The sequence below is a fragment of the Boleophthalmus pectinirostris genome, unplaced genomic scaffold, assembly GCF_026225935.1.
Source record: "Boleophthalmus pectinirostris isolate CB_2022bp ecotype Guang Dong unplaced genomic scaffold, ASM2622593v1 HiC_scaffold_19, whole genome shotgun sequence".
In the NCBI taxonomy this organism is placed as follows: Eukaryota; Metazoa; Chordata; class Actinopteri; order Gobiiformes; family Gobiidae; genus Boleophthalmus; species Boleophthalmus pectinirostris.
In genome coordinates this window covers 2,357,807-2,373,307 of record NW_026571140.1, presented here as the reverse complement: position 1 = coordinate 2,373,307, position 15,501 = coordinate 2,357,807, and the positions used below count along the sequence as shown (strand labels likewise).

General features: G+C 39.6%; 1 protein-coding gene across 1 annotated transcript in view; it reads right to left on the bottom strand.

Annotated features, from left to right (window-relative positions):
• Positions 1 to 15,501, bottom strand: part of itga11a (integrin, alpha 11a) — a 137,795-nt gene that overhangs the window by 82,446 nt on the left and 39,848 nt on the right. The window contains exons 4-10 of the mRNA XM_020940643.2: positions 13,993 to 14,084; positions 11,068 to 11,182; positions 9,643 to 9,770; positions 7,475 to 7,623; positions 6,946 to 7,090; positions 5,237 to 5,402; positions 3,253 to 3,323 (exon numbers count right to left, since the gene is read on the bottom strand). Of these exons, the coding sequence (XP_020796302.1) occupies positions 3,253 to 3,323; positions 5,237 to 5,402; positions 6,946 to 7,090; positions 7,475 to 7,623; positions 9,643 to 9,770; positions 11,068 to 11,182; positions 13,993 to 14,084 (866 nt within the window). The remainder of the gene's footprint in view (positions 1 to 3,252; positions 3,324 to 5,236; positions 5,403 to 6,945; positions 7,091 to 7,474; positions 7,624 to 9,642; positions 9,771 to 11,067; positions 11,183 to 13,992; positions 14,085 to 15,501) is intronic.

The following is a 15,501-nucleotide window of genomic DNA, read 5'->3' as shown; positions in this document are numbered from 1 at the left end:
TTCCTTTTGTGATTAGTCTTATTAAATCTGCTTCACCCCAGTACATCTTTATCTTTATTTAGTCCTTTCTTCATATAAAGCTTGCAGCAAGTGAACACAGTGTTATTTATGTGTCTAGTTTGTTTGTCTAAGAGCAGAGGTTTGACTCCTGTCAGTGGAGTTTGCATGTTCTCTCTGTGTCGGTGTGAGTTTCGTCTTTGTGCTTTGAAACATCCCTTCATTGTATAACCTGCAGATTAGACTCAACATTCAGCTAAGGCCAAAACCACAAGCTTTTACAGTTTCTTTACAAAGTGTGGGTCTGGAACAGTATCATATTTCCCAGATTTCAGACGGGTCTGATTGACAGGTGGGTTAACCAATCAGAAAACATATAGTATGATGGCTTCTGCAGAATCAACAGTAGATGCAATACACTCTATTTCTCTCAGGTAAAATGAGTTATTTTGTTCTGAATTACAGTTGAATATTCAAGAAAAAATGTCTTAGATCTTTTCAGGCTACAAATTAGTCAGGTTTAGAAACTGAACCTAGAACCTTTTTGCTGTGAGACAGAAATTAGTATCATAGTCAGTTTATATTTCTACAAAACGAAGAAGACATACTGTGCTTGTGTTATAAAATTATGTTATAATCTGGATATTGGAATCATTGTTAACGACTTGACTAAACAAAATGACTATGACGTCATCGAAAAATACATGTTTCACTGATTAAGAAAAATAAAATTGGAGAAGAGAGCGGTGGACATGGACTGGTGATGGTGAAAACAAGGGTTGAATGACTTTATGGCGTCTTGAAAATATTTACTCCAAATACAATTTCGAGAGGGTAAATAAGAAGGAAAGACTATAACATGGTTTAAAAGCTCTGAAAAGCCTATTATGCAGAATAGGTCTGCTTTACTGTACGTTGACATTCCCTTTCACTGAAGTTTCCCTGGTACAGAGAGTAAATGCTGGCACTACGACAAATTTCCCTATGGGGACAATAAATACTTAATAAAAAGCAAAGTTCAAGACCAGTAGGACCTACAATCTTGGACTTGCACTGCACTTTCATCATATACATTTTGGACCAAACTGTAGCTACTTTTTGCTATCTCCAGTATCTCTGTGTATGCAGACTCATGCTCCTTCTATGACATAAGCAGCCACCGCACCACTTCCAAAACCATCTGGACCAGGGCTGCGTTTCTCTTTAAAGCTCCACATTCTTTCCTACAGTTTTTTGTCCTTGTCGACTCCAGTTGGTGCAACAAAAATACTGCATTTCCAGTCACTGCCGTATATACCACTTCTATATTTATTCACCATAATAAATTGGAATGTTTATTTATGGCTCCCTGGACAAATCGCACCGTGAAGAGGATGGAAATTTAAATGAAATGGATGATTGGATGTGAGCGGAGAGCCAGAGAGAGAGGGAGGGAGAGAGAGATAGAAGGAGAAAAGAGGAGAGAGAAAGAGAAGAAGGCTTTGAAAGTCTCAGGTAGAGTAAGGACAGGACTGATCTGATCTACAGCGATGTCACATCAGAAATCACACATGTGGTCCTGATGAGAAGAACATACAGGAAGATTTCAATTAAGGAGGAACTGAGTTTTACTGATCAAATAGAGCAAATTGAAAACAGTCAAGACTTACCAAAGTGCTCAACAACAACACTGTGATCGTATTGGTAACAAAGATAAAGAAAAACAATGACATAAAAATGTAATATACAGTAGGGGTGTAACGGTTCATGTATTTGTGCCGAACCATTTCAGTACAGGACGTTGGGTTCGGTGCAGGGCTGTGCATGAGTGAGTTTGTGCAATCTGTGTGTGTTTATATTCCTCCATTACATGTGCAGCTACACTGAAGGCTCGGCTCTTTAATATTCACGAGGGAACCTGTCCGTGATTGGGGTGAGAGTGTTTTCTGCAGCGCTTTACAGTTAGGGTGGATGCAGTGACAACAATTGCCCTCTGTCTTGACTATGTCCCTCTGAACCACGTGAATCCTCACAAAACTATGACCATCACACCGCAGTCCTCACTTTCACCTTTCACCAGCACAGAATCTCCATCCCCTCCATTTGTAACAGCAGCAGATCTGCACTTACTGCAGACAATGTGGACAAGTTGTTTTTTCTGGCCAAAAATATGAAGATTGAGTAAAAGTTCATGCTGGAACTGTTACTTTTTGAAAAGTTTATTTCCTGTTTAAAGAATTTATTTTTTTTATAATATTTCATACATTTGTTGCTCATTTGAGAATATTTGATTTAACTTATTAGTATTACCAAGCAGCACTTTGCATTTATTTTATTTTTCCATTTGTATAATGTTAAAACAAATTGTTGGTTTAATAAAAACACAAATAAACAACAAGCAAATGATCTGGCATTTTCTTCCCATACTGGACTGAAAAACCAAACCGAACCCTCAAAACCGAGGTCTGTACTGAACTGTGACTTTTGTGCATCGTTACACCTCTAGTGTACAGTCTATATAAAAACCAAGGAGTCTTTAGGAGAGATTTAAAGTGCTGCAGTGACAGCAGTTCTGATGTGCAAAGGTAAACTCTTCCACAGTTGTAGTTCAGTCACTTCACCTGGTGTCCCCTGGACACTGATGTGATGCTGCAGGACACAGTGGACACAGAGGAAGGACACTTTTGTCCTGAGGACTGCTACTCATCTCAAACTGCCCTGACACAGGAGCTGATGACTTTAACTGTTGAACTGCTCTGCGACTTTTTTGAACTTTCTATTATTATTGTATTTCAAATTGTCCCTGTGGGATAAATAAAGTGATTTTGACATAAATCTGAGAGTAAAAACAGCGCGCTACTCTATGATAGAAGTTAACTGAGCTAAATAATAGCTCTTTAGGTGAAGTTTGGGCTATTGAAAACTTACAGAAAAATACAGTGTTTGTTATGTGTCCGTACTTTAAAAGCCTGTTGTTTCTATAATGAAAACGAATAAATCAAATGACTTTACTGTAATTAGTGCCTCTGCATACTTCCATCAGCACCTAATGTTTCCCATAGGACCAGACTGTGTGTCATTTCCTATCACTGCACTTGTGGAAGTATAAATCAGGAAGAGCTAACGGGCCACACAGCGGGCCCCCAGGGACCCAGCGGTGATAAACATCAGTGCGGAGAGGAGAGGGGAGGGGCTAACACACGACAGAGACGAGTGTGTGTGACAGACGATGTGAGTGTGTGTGTGTGACAGAGGAGAGAGAGGGATCACTCTAACCTCCACAGTGTGTGCAGAGAAGCCGGCCTGGGACATCTGGAGACCAAACGCAGTGCCGTTCTTACTGGTGCCTGTGAAAACAAAGAGGAGCCTAGTGAGAGGATTCCACAGTTAAACACACACTGCTTCTGCCTGTGAGCCTTTAGATTCACAAAGTCTGCTTTATTTAAGATACTGAACAGCAACACTTTTGGACTAACTCTGAAATGCTAATGACATGAGTTTAGGGAGGATTCCAGAAGGATATTCATTCAGGATTAAGTTAACATAAATAATATTGGTTAGTATACTTTTTATTGGTTGCCATGTGTCCAAAGTGCTGCATTGTCATTATTTGTTCACATGGTAATCTGCTGGTAGCACTTCTGTGGCCACAGCTGCCCTGGGGTTCACTAATGGAACAAACATGCCAATCTACTCCATCATCTTCTCCGACCACCACTAATCACTCACGAATAGACCTATTTAGTGGGTGAAGTGTTTTGCCCAAGGACACAATGACAACATCAGAGTTGGGATCAAGCTGCCAGTTTTGGGTTGGTGGGTGAATTCTCTAACTACTGACAGTTAACCACGCTCACACAAAGAGCAACAAAAGCACTTTCCTGAGTACAGATCACTTTCTCACTGCCTCCAGGATCATAACCACTGGCAGGAGTCACTATGAGTGAGTTTAGTCTCGACCAGCACCTCACGTGTGACTGTGAAGGGTGTTTCCTGATTGGCTGTTGCCGCGGTGATATCACTCTGCATTTGAATAAAGTAAAGTTTTCAACTCTGCGACGCTCAGGTCGTCTGGATTACGCCGCTCTCCTCTCCACTTCCTCTAGTCTCCTCCTGGTCCAGCCAAAGAGAAGACGAATAGAAGCTCCAGCTCTCGTGGCGTGACCGAGGTGTTAGATAACAGATTATGGATCAGTGAAGTCTTGTGAAACTATGTACCATAGTTTTCAGACTATAAGGTGCACCGGATTATAAGGCACATTAAGCAAAACAAATAGACGACACTTGAGACTGATCCTTATCCCATGCGTCCATGATACATTGGCAGATCGTGGCATAACTCACCCGGCGTTGCCTCCCTGTCTTGGTGAATGTGGATTATGAATGTGAATGTGGCTGAATAATTCAAATTTGGATTTTTATTTTCTATGAAGATGACTCAAATATACATTGAGTAAATATGTATTTAATGCAGCTTTGAGCACATTTGCTTACGTTTTACAGAAATGAAACTTAAAACCACATGGCTCATTTGCATTAACTATAAGCGCTGAAAACAAAAACAAAACAAAAAAAACAGCTCTCTCCTTGCGCACTGATGCAGTCAGCTTCTGTCAGATTAATTTAACTCCATGAGGCTTCTGACTATGGCAGCTCTAATGTTCCGACAATCTATCAAGTGGTGTGACTTCGTAGTTTACCAAAGTCATAATAAAACACATCAAGATTCTTGAGCGCCATGTACAACATAAAATCGATTTGAGGTCAGTAAAGACAATCAGAATTAATACATAAGGCGCACTGCTGATTTATGAGAAAATTTAAGGATTTTAAGTCAGCTTTATAGTCAGATTTCCATCCAAAGAGATTTTCATTTAGAGTCTCTGCACTGGATACTGGGGATCAGCAGAAAGTTGTGTGCTCAGACAATAAGAGAATGGAATGAGCATGAGCAACCTTCAGCTGCTGTCCACCTGGTTAACTCTCCCACACAGAGTCTGTACTGTGGAGGAGAGATGTAATGAATGATTGTAATATAGATAACACAGATAGAAAAGAACTCTGAACTGACAACTGCGGAACAAACCAAAAAATCTAACTTAAATCCAGTTGCAAGAAAAGCACAGACAGACAGATTACAGAGTAACAACATGGACTTCAGCAAAACAAATGGAGAAGAATCAGGAGGGAACCAGAAAATGAAAAATGCAGCGTTAACCTCCAGCTTTGAGATCCTTCATGAAAAGAATGTGTGACAAACCTTCCAGGCTGAAGATGCGCTCCCCCAGTGCGTCCACGATGTCTTTGAGTGCAGACTCGTCAGTCACGTTGAAGAAGTGCTTGTCGTCAGGATCACTGGCGATGTACTTGATCTCGTTCAAGAAGGCCTCTGGGTTTATGCCTCTGCGGTTGTAGTAGCCCAACACCTGCCGCCGGGGACAGGACCGACAGGAGCATGTTACAGATATAAGTATAATTGGGGATGTAAGTACTAATTTTAATGTTTACTAGTTTCTTTAGTGTCACCAATTCATTCATGTTCTAGATACAGATGAAGGACAGGGATCTATCATTAAAAACTTTACCAACAATAGAGCAGAGTGAGAGTGAGGCTAAGTAAAAACAAGAGAACACTTTTGTCCTGAAGGTAGTTACTCTCCTCAAACTGCCCTGACAAAGAACCTGTTGACCCTCCCTGACCAGTCCTCCAGATAACACGCACTGACCTTTGACTGAGACACAAAAGAGACTAAGAATTGCAGTGATTATTCCTTTTGGGTTTGACTTTAAATTATAGGGGTTTTCTAGAATGTTGTTATGTGAATGCATTTTCTTATTTATTTTGTTTCTGGTGCAGTGACCCAAAGGTTACAGTCTTATGAAGACAGCTTAACCAGTCTCATGGCCCTGTCACACCTTGACCATTTAGCCAGGGTAGCCGACGTACCACAATTTCCCTAAAACTCTGGCATACACTAAACTATCAATGTTTTTATTTTTCAATTTTGGGTGTATACATAGTGTATTTGTAATGAATTGGACATATGGATAACATATTAGTAACTTAATATTAGAACGTTTTCATAACTTATATTTAACTTATACCAACTAATGCTTAGCATGTTGCTGGCGTCCACAACTTATGCCCAACGACAGTCTAACTTATGCATAGCACACGGAAGCATACCACCGACAATCACGCGTCGTCACCTATAAAAAGGCTGCCGCTCAAAGATTCATAACTGCACTAGACATTGCAGTAGCAACATTAATCAGCATCATGCTGAAGACAACTCCAAACCATGAATGTCTGGAGGAGTACAGACAGTTTCCCATTTTTATACCAATTTACCTAAACGCTGCTAATACACCATTATTCTGTAGTTATAAGTTAGAAACACGTTCAGTAAGTTCTGTGGTTGTCTGAAACATGTAAAATATGTCTGCATATGTCAATATGCATTGGAGTTTAGCTTGAGTTACACACAGGTTCAAAGCACGGTACTCATAAGTTATGTGTACACTAGATATTATCTCAACATATTTGGACTTATGAGTAACTTACACTTAATGTGTGAGAATTTGTGTGAATGTATGGCCCACGTATACAGGACGTATAAACACACATTGACATATGTTGAGATTTTTTGACGACCTTGCCATTTGTCGCCGTATGCCAGCGTACTTTACCGTGCTCAGAACTTATACAAAATATACCTATAATTTATCTGACTTACACCAGCGTGTTTGCCAACTTGTTCAGCATACGCTGTCTAAATCATTACGGTGTGACAGCCCCTTCAGCAATAGAATAATATGAACATGGATCAAGTCCTTTCATTTTTCTGGCTTCACACTCAGAGCTCTTCAGAGACCTTCTTCACTGCCTTGGACTCCTCGCCCGTGTTCCTGATTTGTGGGTGCACTGGGACACCCCTGTGTGCTGGGTGTTAAGTGCCTGAGACTCACAGCGATGGCGTAGCGCGTGATGCCCTCCCTCTCGCTGTCCTCGATGGCCTGCTGCAGGTCAGGGCTGTCGTGGGACTCTCCGTCAGTGATCACGATCATCACCTTCTTAGCCCCGCGCCGGCCGCCATGTTTGAAGCCTTCTGAACTGTAGCAACCACAACACACTTTAACACAACGCACACGTTCTGTGTGAACAGGAGTGGATGTATCATCTGTGTGCAGAACTACACAAGAAACACACAGTTATTTTGTTTTGTTCCACAAGAGACTGTGCCCAGAGTCTGCAGCTGTAAACACAGAGCAGACAGGGTTCTGCTGTTGCTCCACACACTGGTGCTGGAGGGAAGTGAACATGTATCTCACAAACACATTACACACTGTTAATATCCACATGCAGTATTTGTTGCCATTATTTTTTTGTACGTCTTTAAAACATGGGTGGACTCCAAAGTGCAGCCAGTCAGAGTGCTGATTTCTTCTGGGTTTACAGAAAATAATGCTCAAGTGCAGACAGTGCTGCCTTCCTCACCGTGCCACGTTGATGCCCAGAGCTGTGTTGGTCTCTTCTCCTCCCCTCTGGTTGATGCTTCTCGCTCTCTTCACCACCTCCTCCACCGACTTGTAGTCATTCAGCTGGAACTCATGGACCACCTTCTCCCCATACTGCACCACTCCAACCTGACCCATGAGCACATGGTTAACTGTACATTAGAATGTTATATGTTTTATGTAAAAAACAAAACAAAAAACAAACACGTTAAATCTGTGAATCTTAAACCCTCTCAAAAGTGAATGCACCAGGATGTGTTCAAATCGTACCCTGTGATCTCAATATCAGATGTAGAACCTGACTGCAAAAATATTTACAATAATTGGGAGTTGTTGTATGTGTGTTGCATATGTGTTGTAGATGTGTTGTATATGTGTGATGTGTTGTATATGTGTGATGTGTTGTATATGTGTGATGTGTTGTATATGTGTGATGTGTTGTATGATGTGTGATGTGTTGTATATGTGTGATGTGTGTGTGATGTGTATGTGTGACGTGTTGTAGATGTGTGACGTGTGTTGTGAATATGTGTGATGTGTGTGTTGTATATGTGTGATGTGTTGTATATGTGTGATGTGTTGTGTATGTGTGATGTGTTGTATATGTGTGATGTGTTGTATGTGTTGTGTGATGTGTTGTATATGTGTGATGTGTTGTATGTGTGTGTGATGTGTGTGATGTGTTGTATATGTGTGATGTGTTGTATATGTGTGATGTGTTGTATATGTTGTGATGTTGTGTATGTGTATGTGTTGTATATGTGTGTGTGTGTGTGTGACGTGTTGTATATGTGTGATGTGTTGTATATGTGTGATGTGTTGTGTATGTGTGATGTGTTGTATATGTGTGATGTGTTGTAGATGTGTGATGTGTTGTATGATGTGTGATGTGTTGTATATGTGTGATGTGTTGTGTATGTGTGATGTGTTGTATATGTGTGATGTGTTGTGTATGTGTGATGTGTTGTATGTGTGATGGTGTGATTGTGATGTGTTGTATGTGTGATGTGTTGTAGATGTGTGATGTGTGTGTATGTGTGTGATGTGTTGTAGATGTGTGATGTGTGATGTGTTGTATATGTGTGATGTGTTGTATATGTGTGATGTGTTGTATATGTTGTGATGTGTTTGTGTATGTGTGTATGTGTGATGTGTTGTATATGTGTGATGTGTGTATATGTGTGTGTGTGTGATGTGTGATGTGTTGTGATATGTGTGATGTGTTGTATATGTGTGATTGTGTGTGTGTGATGTGTTGTATGTGTGATGTGTGTATGTGTTGTATATGTGTATGTGTGATGTGTTGTATATGTGTGATGTGTTGTATATGTGTGACGTGTTGTATATGTGTGATGTGTTGTATATGTGTGATGTGTTGTATATGTGTGACGTGTTGTATATGTGTGATGTGTTGTATATGTGTGATGTGTTGTATATGTGTGATGTGTTGTATATGTGTGATGTGTTGTATATGTGTGATGTGTTGTATATGTGTGACGTGTTGTATATGTGTGACGTGTTGTATATGTGTGACGTGTTGTATGTGTGATGTGTTGTATATGTGTGACGTGTTGTATGTGTGATGTGTTGTATATGTGTGACGTGTTGTATATGTGTGACGTGTTGTATGTGTGATGTGTTGTATATGTGTGATGTGTTGTATATGTGTGATGTGTTGTATATGTGTGTGTTGTATGTATGATGTGTGATGTGTTGTGTATGTGTGATGTGTGTTGTGATGTGTTGTGTATGTGTGACGTGTTGTATATGTGTGATGTGTTGTATATGTGTGATGTGTTGTATATGTGTGATGTGTTGTATATGTGTGATGTGTTGTATATGTGTGATGTGTTGTATATGTGTGATGTGTTGTATATGTGTTGTATATGTGTGACGTGTTGTATATGTGTGATGTGTTGTATGTGTGATGTGTTGTATATGTGTGATGTGTTGTATATGCCATCTTGTTCAGTCCATTTGGTGTGTGTTTAGTTCCTGTACTGTTGTACTGCATTTTTCTATCCTTACAAATCACAGTTCATAAAAAAAATCATTTCAAAAGTACAAGTACTTTGGTCAAAAATAATAAGCACAGAATCCTATAGTAAACCCCTCCATGAGCAGAGTGTTCCTGGTTCTTCTACACACCTGGATCTGACCTGGTCCCACATAGAACTTCTGCAGAATGTTGATGAGAAAAGCCTGCACTTCGTACCAGGGGTAGATGGAGTTGGATCCATCCAGAACGATCACGATGTCCATGTAGGTCTCACACCCTGAAAGAGTCAGAGCATTGGTCAGGCGGAGCTGGGCTGTGTGCAGATGGTTAGAGCAGATGTGCACTAATGACTGTGTGCTGTGCCAAAGAGAAACATTCTAGTTACAGACAGAGAGAGAAGTTCTGTTGGAATTTGGCCTTATAAGACATTACACAAAACAGTTAGGCTGGCAATCATTTTACACTGCAAAAGAAATTATATTTTGTCAGCTGGACAAAAGATCTTTTTACTTTTTTTTCACTTCCCATTCATGAGGCTTCTTCAGTTCAGGTTAGAGATGTGACACTGCTGTATATCTGTCTGAAGAGAGGAGCTAAAAACACTTGAATGAACTGTCCCTGAGCCATATTATGCATAATTTTTCGGGTGATCTGAAGAATTATATAAAAGTCAGACACAGTTCACCCTTAGTGTAGTTCAACAGACCTAGCTAATGAAATGAAACTGTAAACCAATGCTATAGTATAAAGTTAGTGTCAACATACCTGGACGACTGAAGGATTAAACTGTATTACACTTAATCTGTGCCATAAACCCTCTGACTACCAACTGTCACTCACACACCACCTATAGGCAGGGAGGATGAACTATTGTGACACAAAATCAGTGTGCACTGGTTTGGGCAGGAGTTATTCGCTCACTTGAGCCACTGCTTCCCCAGCTACAGTACTATGGGTCTAGGGAAAAGTCTGTGGGAAAATGAATGGGAATTTGACTTTATGGAAACAAGAACAGCCGACCCACATTCAAGTCCCAAACCAATGAAGAAGTTTGACCGGGATGTAGAATGCACACTTTTTGACAGGTGGATTTGTTGATTGACAGGTGCATTAGCCAATATTTGAACACTCATGGTCTGTCCATGTCAAAAGAAATCCAAAATAAAAAAAAAAAACAAAAGAAAAGAAAGGGAAACATCACAGGGAACTGAAAAACATGGCAGAGTTCAGCAGAATCAATGAGCACAGCAAACATGTGTTTGTAAATGAAAGGTGACCAATGAGCTGCTTTGTTTGATACAAATGAGTGAAATAAACAAATCTGATTGGATCAATCTGTATCAATGTCAATTTGTATTAAAAATACAGAGATATTGGTCTGGATTAGGCGCGAGGTTTTAGCAGTTTATGCAAAGAGCTCAAACAGAGCTTTTAGATCTGTTTAGGAGACACCCTCCCCAAACAGGATTACATAAAGATGTGAATAAAAACAGAATTGCTTTGTAAACAACGTTATAACATATAAGTAGACATGGCAGTACACTGCTCCTTACAGGTCAGACTGTGGGACTTACGCTGGAAGGCGGGGGCTATGGTCCTGGAGAACTTGAAGCTGGCGTTGACTCTGGAGCAGATTCCGGTGCTGTAATATGAACTTCCACACTCATAGGACCAGAGAGGACCACAGGCCTGAGAGCAGAACAGACACACATGAAGTACCATGTACACGCAGTACTCAAGACATGCACATGCTGAAGGTCAGAGGCCATTTAAATACAGTAAAGAAAAAGGTAAAGATGAGTCTGGCAAAGCTGAACATGTGGGTAGTACTCGGTTACATTTACTCACTTACATTTACTTGAGTAACGTTTTAAAGAATTATGAATTTCTTTTTTCTAAGTCTTGATCCTTGTTTTTTCCAAGAGCACCTACACCTGATCTGACATCTGTAGCAAACAGCCACATGTTTTTCTGTACAACTTTTACTTTTTACCTTTACTAGAACTTTTCTAGTAGCATACTTTTACTTGAGAAATATTTTAATTGAAGTACTGGAGTAAAGGTTTTACTTCCTCTTTCTGCTGTGAGTAGGGTTATGGTTACATAAGACTTGTTAAGTCTACAAGTGAAAAAGCTTTATGTGACAATATGAAGTGATTTGAACTAGGGCCCGACCGATATGGATTTTGTTGTGGCCGATATGAAACCGATATAATGTGAGTTGGAGCTGCCGATAGCCGATATAATCACCGATATATTTAGTGATGTAAAAATTCACTGTAAATCTTGAATTGTTTAAAAAACTTAGGTTTGGCTCTGGTGGATTCTAAATTGGGTTTATTTAGGCAACATTTATTGTTATTCTGACTCTTTACATCATATTTACAGACAGTAGATTGACCTAATGGCATTTTTGCATCACATTCTAGCTACTAGTGATGGGTATTCCAGTTCTTTTTAAAGAACCGACTCTTTTGGCTCGGCTCACTAAAAGCAGCTGGCTCTTTCGGCTCTCAAGCGACTCTTCAGGTTGTTTTGTTGCAAGCAGGTCTAAAACACGTCTAAAGCAGGACTGAATCAGGACTAAAAAAGGACTAAACCATTACTAAAATAGATCTAAACCATGTGCAAAACAGGACTAAAACAGAACTGAACCAGGACTGAGTGTCGGGACTCGGTCTCTATCTCTCTCCTTCTCTCGAGCCCAAGATTAGTCCTGGTTTATTTATTTTATGCTGAACTACAGACAAACATGCACATTTTTTCTCTCCTATGCACACACAGATTTCTGAAAGTTTTGTTTTTAGCCGCAGCCGCTGTCAAACTCCCATGAGTCTGCACGCGACGTGAAGAGAAAAAATGTGAGAGAAAGAGAAAACACCACCCATCACTAGCTAGTTAAGAAATAAACTACTGCTATTAGCCTTTAGGCGTCAATGCTGCGCGCCGTGGTAATTCATTATATGCGCAAATTTTATCATTCACACGTATCTTCACCGCTCATTTACATATCAGTGCTGATCCAGTAACATTATACGGCCAGTATAGTCACTTTACAATACTATAGGCGAGTTTCATTGTTGACAAAAGCGCGCGTTGCATGCTGGGAATTATTTTGGTCGGCGGCAAGAAACACTAATTCAACATGACGGACGGAGCGAGAAAGCACGTAAAGGGTATTGATCCCGGTTATTTATCCACTCTAACGGCAGAGGACCCAAGATGATTAGACCAGAAATTAGTCATAAACATCGATGGAGCCAAATCACCCTTTTCAACCCCGACAGAGTCTGGACCAAACCAAATTTCTGGTCAGAATCGCCAACTACCTGGACAAATATTCACTTCGGTGATATCCACAATGACTTGGTGGAAACTCCTGGGCCATTTACAGCAGAAAAGATGAAAACCTCCAAGAGTCTCGATGTGTTGTTGAACTTGTTGGAGTCCACGGTTTGTTAGGATCTTCTGCGTTTGCTCTGCGGATGTTTGAAAGTCGTTTAATTCACCGTTAGTGCTTCTTTTCACTCAGAATACGAAAAAGACATTTTCCTTCTTCCGTCCTTCTATTTGTGCATCCGATAATGCAGCAGGAATTTACCATTATCAGCGATATATACGCGAGGTTACGCACTGTGTTTGACGCTATCGTGTTTCTTGCCTCCGACCAAAATATTTCCCAGCATGCAACGCGGACTTTTAATAACAATGACGTCAGCTGAAACTCACCTATAGACCAGTAGAAAACAGCCTGTTTACTTGTGGGAGCTACAGCAGCTAATCGCTAAACAATTACAAATAACCTAAACTAGCTTCAAAGTCGACATATTTCCAAAACTCAGCGCTCACACAGACTCCTCCTCACATCACAAGTCTGCACTAATAAATGTCCTTTTAATCCAGACGCAAACCGATTGTCCGTAAAAAGAATATAATCTCAATGTGTGTGCGAGTGTAAACAAACACACATGACTCTGGGGGTGTGTTCAGGGACAGTACGATACACACACAGAAAAATGACTCTGCAGATAAATACTGATGCGGAGCCACATATTAGGACATTTATCTGTCTGTAAATTGGATTAAATGAACAGAATGTAGAGAGTCTAAGCTTTATAAGAGGTATCACATGCCCACATGAAATATCGGCCCATATCCAGTCCCCATATCAGTCAATAATATCGGCCAACAGATATATCGGTCGGGCTTTAATTTGAACATTTGTGTTTCTTGCAGCGCTCCAGTCAGAAAGTTTGTGGTCTATTGTTAATATAAAATCCTGTGTAATATTTCATGTTTAGTTTTTCCAATTACAGTTACTCCAGATTTTGTTTCCCAAAGTTTTGTCTACTCTACCCACTTCAGTTAATAAGCCCAATGTAGAGTTTTTCTTCCCTCAGAACATTTTAGATTGACCATTTAAGGTCTTAATGTTTGGAAAATACTTGTAATAACAGGAAACCAGAGTCTAAGTGAGGGAGGCAGAGCAGTGTTCTCACCACAAAGCTCTTGTCTGTGGGGTTCGACGCCAGAGTCATGCCCAGTCTCATCTTGTCCTTACGCTCCGAGACGTTGGTCAGAGATATCCTGCCTTAGAGGAGAGACATTATATTATATACACATATGTACTACACACACACACACACACACACACACATGCATAAATACTCTGTGACGTTGGTCAGAGATTTATCATAAAATTGAGCAGATTAATCATGAGTGATCCTTACCTGGTACACATGTGATTTTACTCTCTTAACCCTCATGCATCCCTTTAAAAAATAGTAACACCTGTGGTCCTTCGTGACAAAAATATACGTTGAAAAAGTATACCACAATATTCTTATGCAGTACACATTTTTTTGTCCAACTTTTTTATATCAGTGTCTTCATTTAAACCTGCTCTAATCATATACACCAACTATTATATAATATTTTGAATCTCAAATTATGTGCATGGAAAAAAAAAAGAAAAAAAAAAAGATTTTTTTTCTATATTTTCAAAATAATTTTAATTTGCACATGCACAAACTCACACACACTCCCAAACAAACACATTCAGTGCACTCTGGGACTCCTCTAGAACACACCCATATCATTTTAACCTCAAATATCTACGTCTCTGGACTTCAGTGTGGACTAATGTGTACAAATGTCTTTGTATTGATATAATCTTGCAATGGAAGATACACACTAAAAAGACAAAAAAAATAATAAAAATCAAAAAGACACTACAACTAAAAATTTTAAAGGGTTTTCAACACCAAAGAATGAAAAATAAATTAAAAAGTAAAAATAAACAGGCAAAGTTATTCCAGTGAAAAAAGCCATTTTAAATGGAAGTCAATGGGACAAAAATGTACTGCAGGACCACGAGTGTGACTATTTTGATTATAGATTGTTTAATTAATCTGATCTTGAAAAAAACATTACAAATACATCACAGAAGACACAAACTGGCCAATTTCGGTGCTATTTGGTGCAATAGGGCCAAAGTTATGCTAAAAAAAAAAATTGCAGTGTACAAAAATGTATATAGAAGTGCAGGAGGGTTAATTCTGCGATATCTGGACATCGGGTTTACTTTTTAAAGCCCTCTACGTTTACTGATACTACTTGATGTGAAATTGATAAAATACTAAAAATACGATGTGCTCTGACTAATGTGTAGATGTTGTAGCTATGTAGAAATGCAAGAAATCAGTAAGATTTCAGAACTATTGTGTAATGGATGTTCCAAAACCCAAACTGTGCTTGTTTATGTGCAGAAGATACAATGTGAAAAGAGTGATTTTGCATGAGATGAGCCCTTTAAGCAAAGAGACTTGTAATTCAATATATTGTGATAGCCTCCGATATTACTGTGAGCGTTTTGACAGTACAATATGATGATATTTCAGTTATTGTTACATTCCTAGTAAAAAATCCATTCATGGCTTAAGTAATGTCCGATTTGATTAACTTGAACTGCTTTCTTATTTAGCTGCAGAAATCCACTTCTCCTGTCA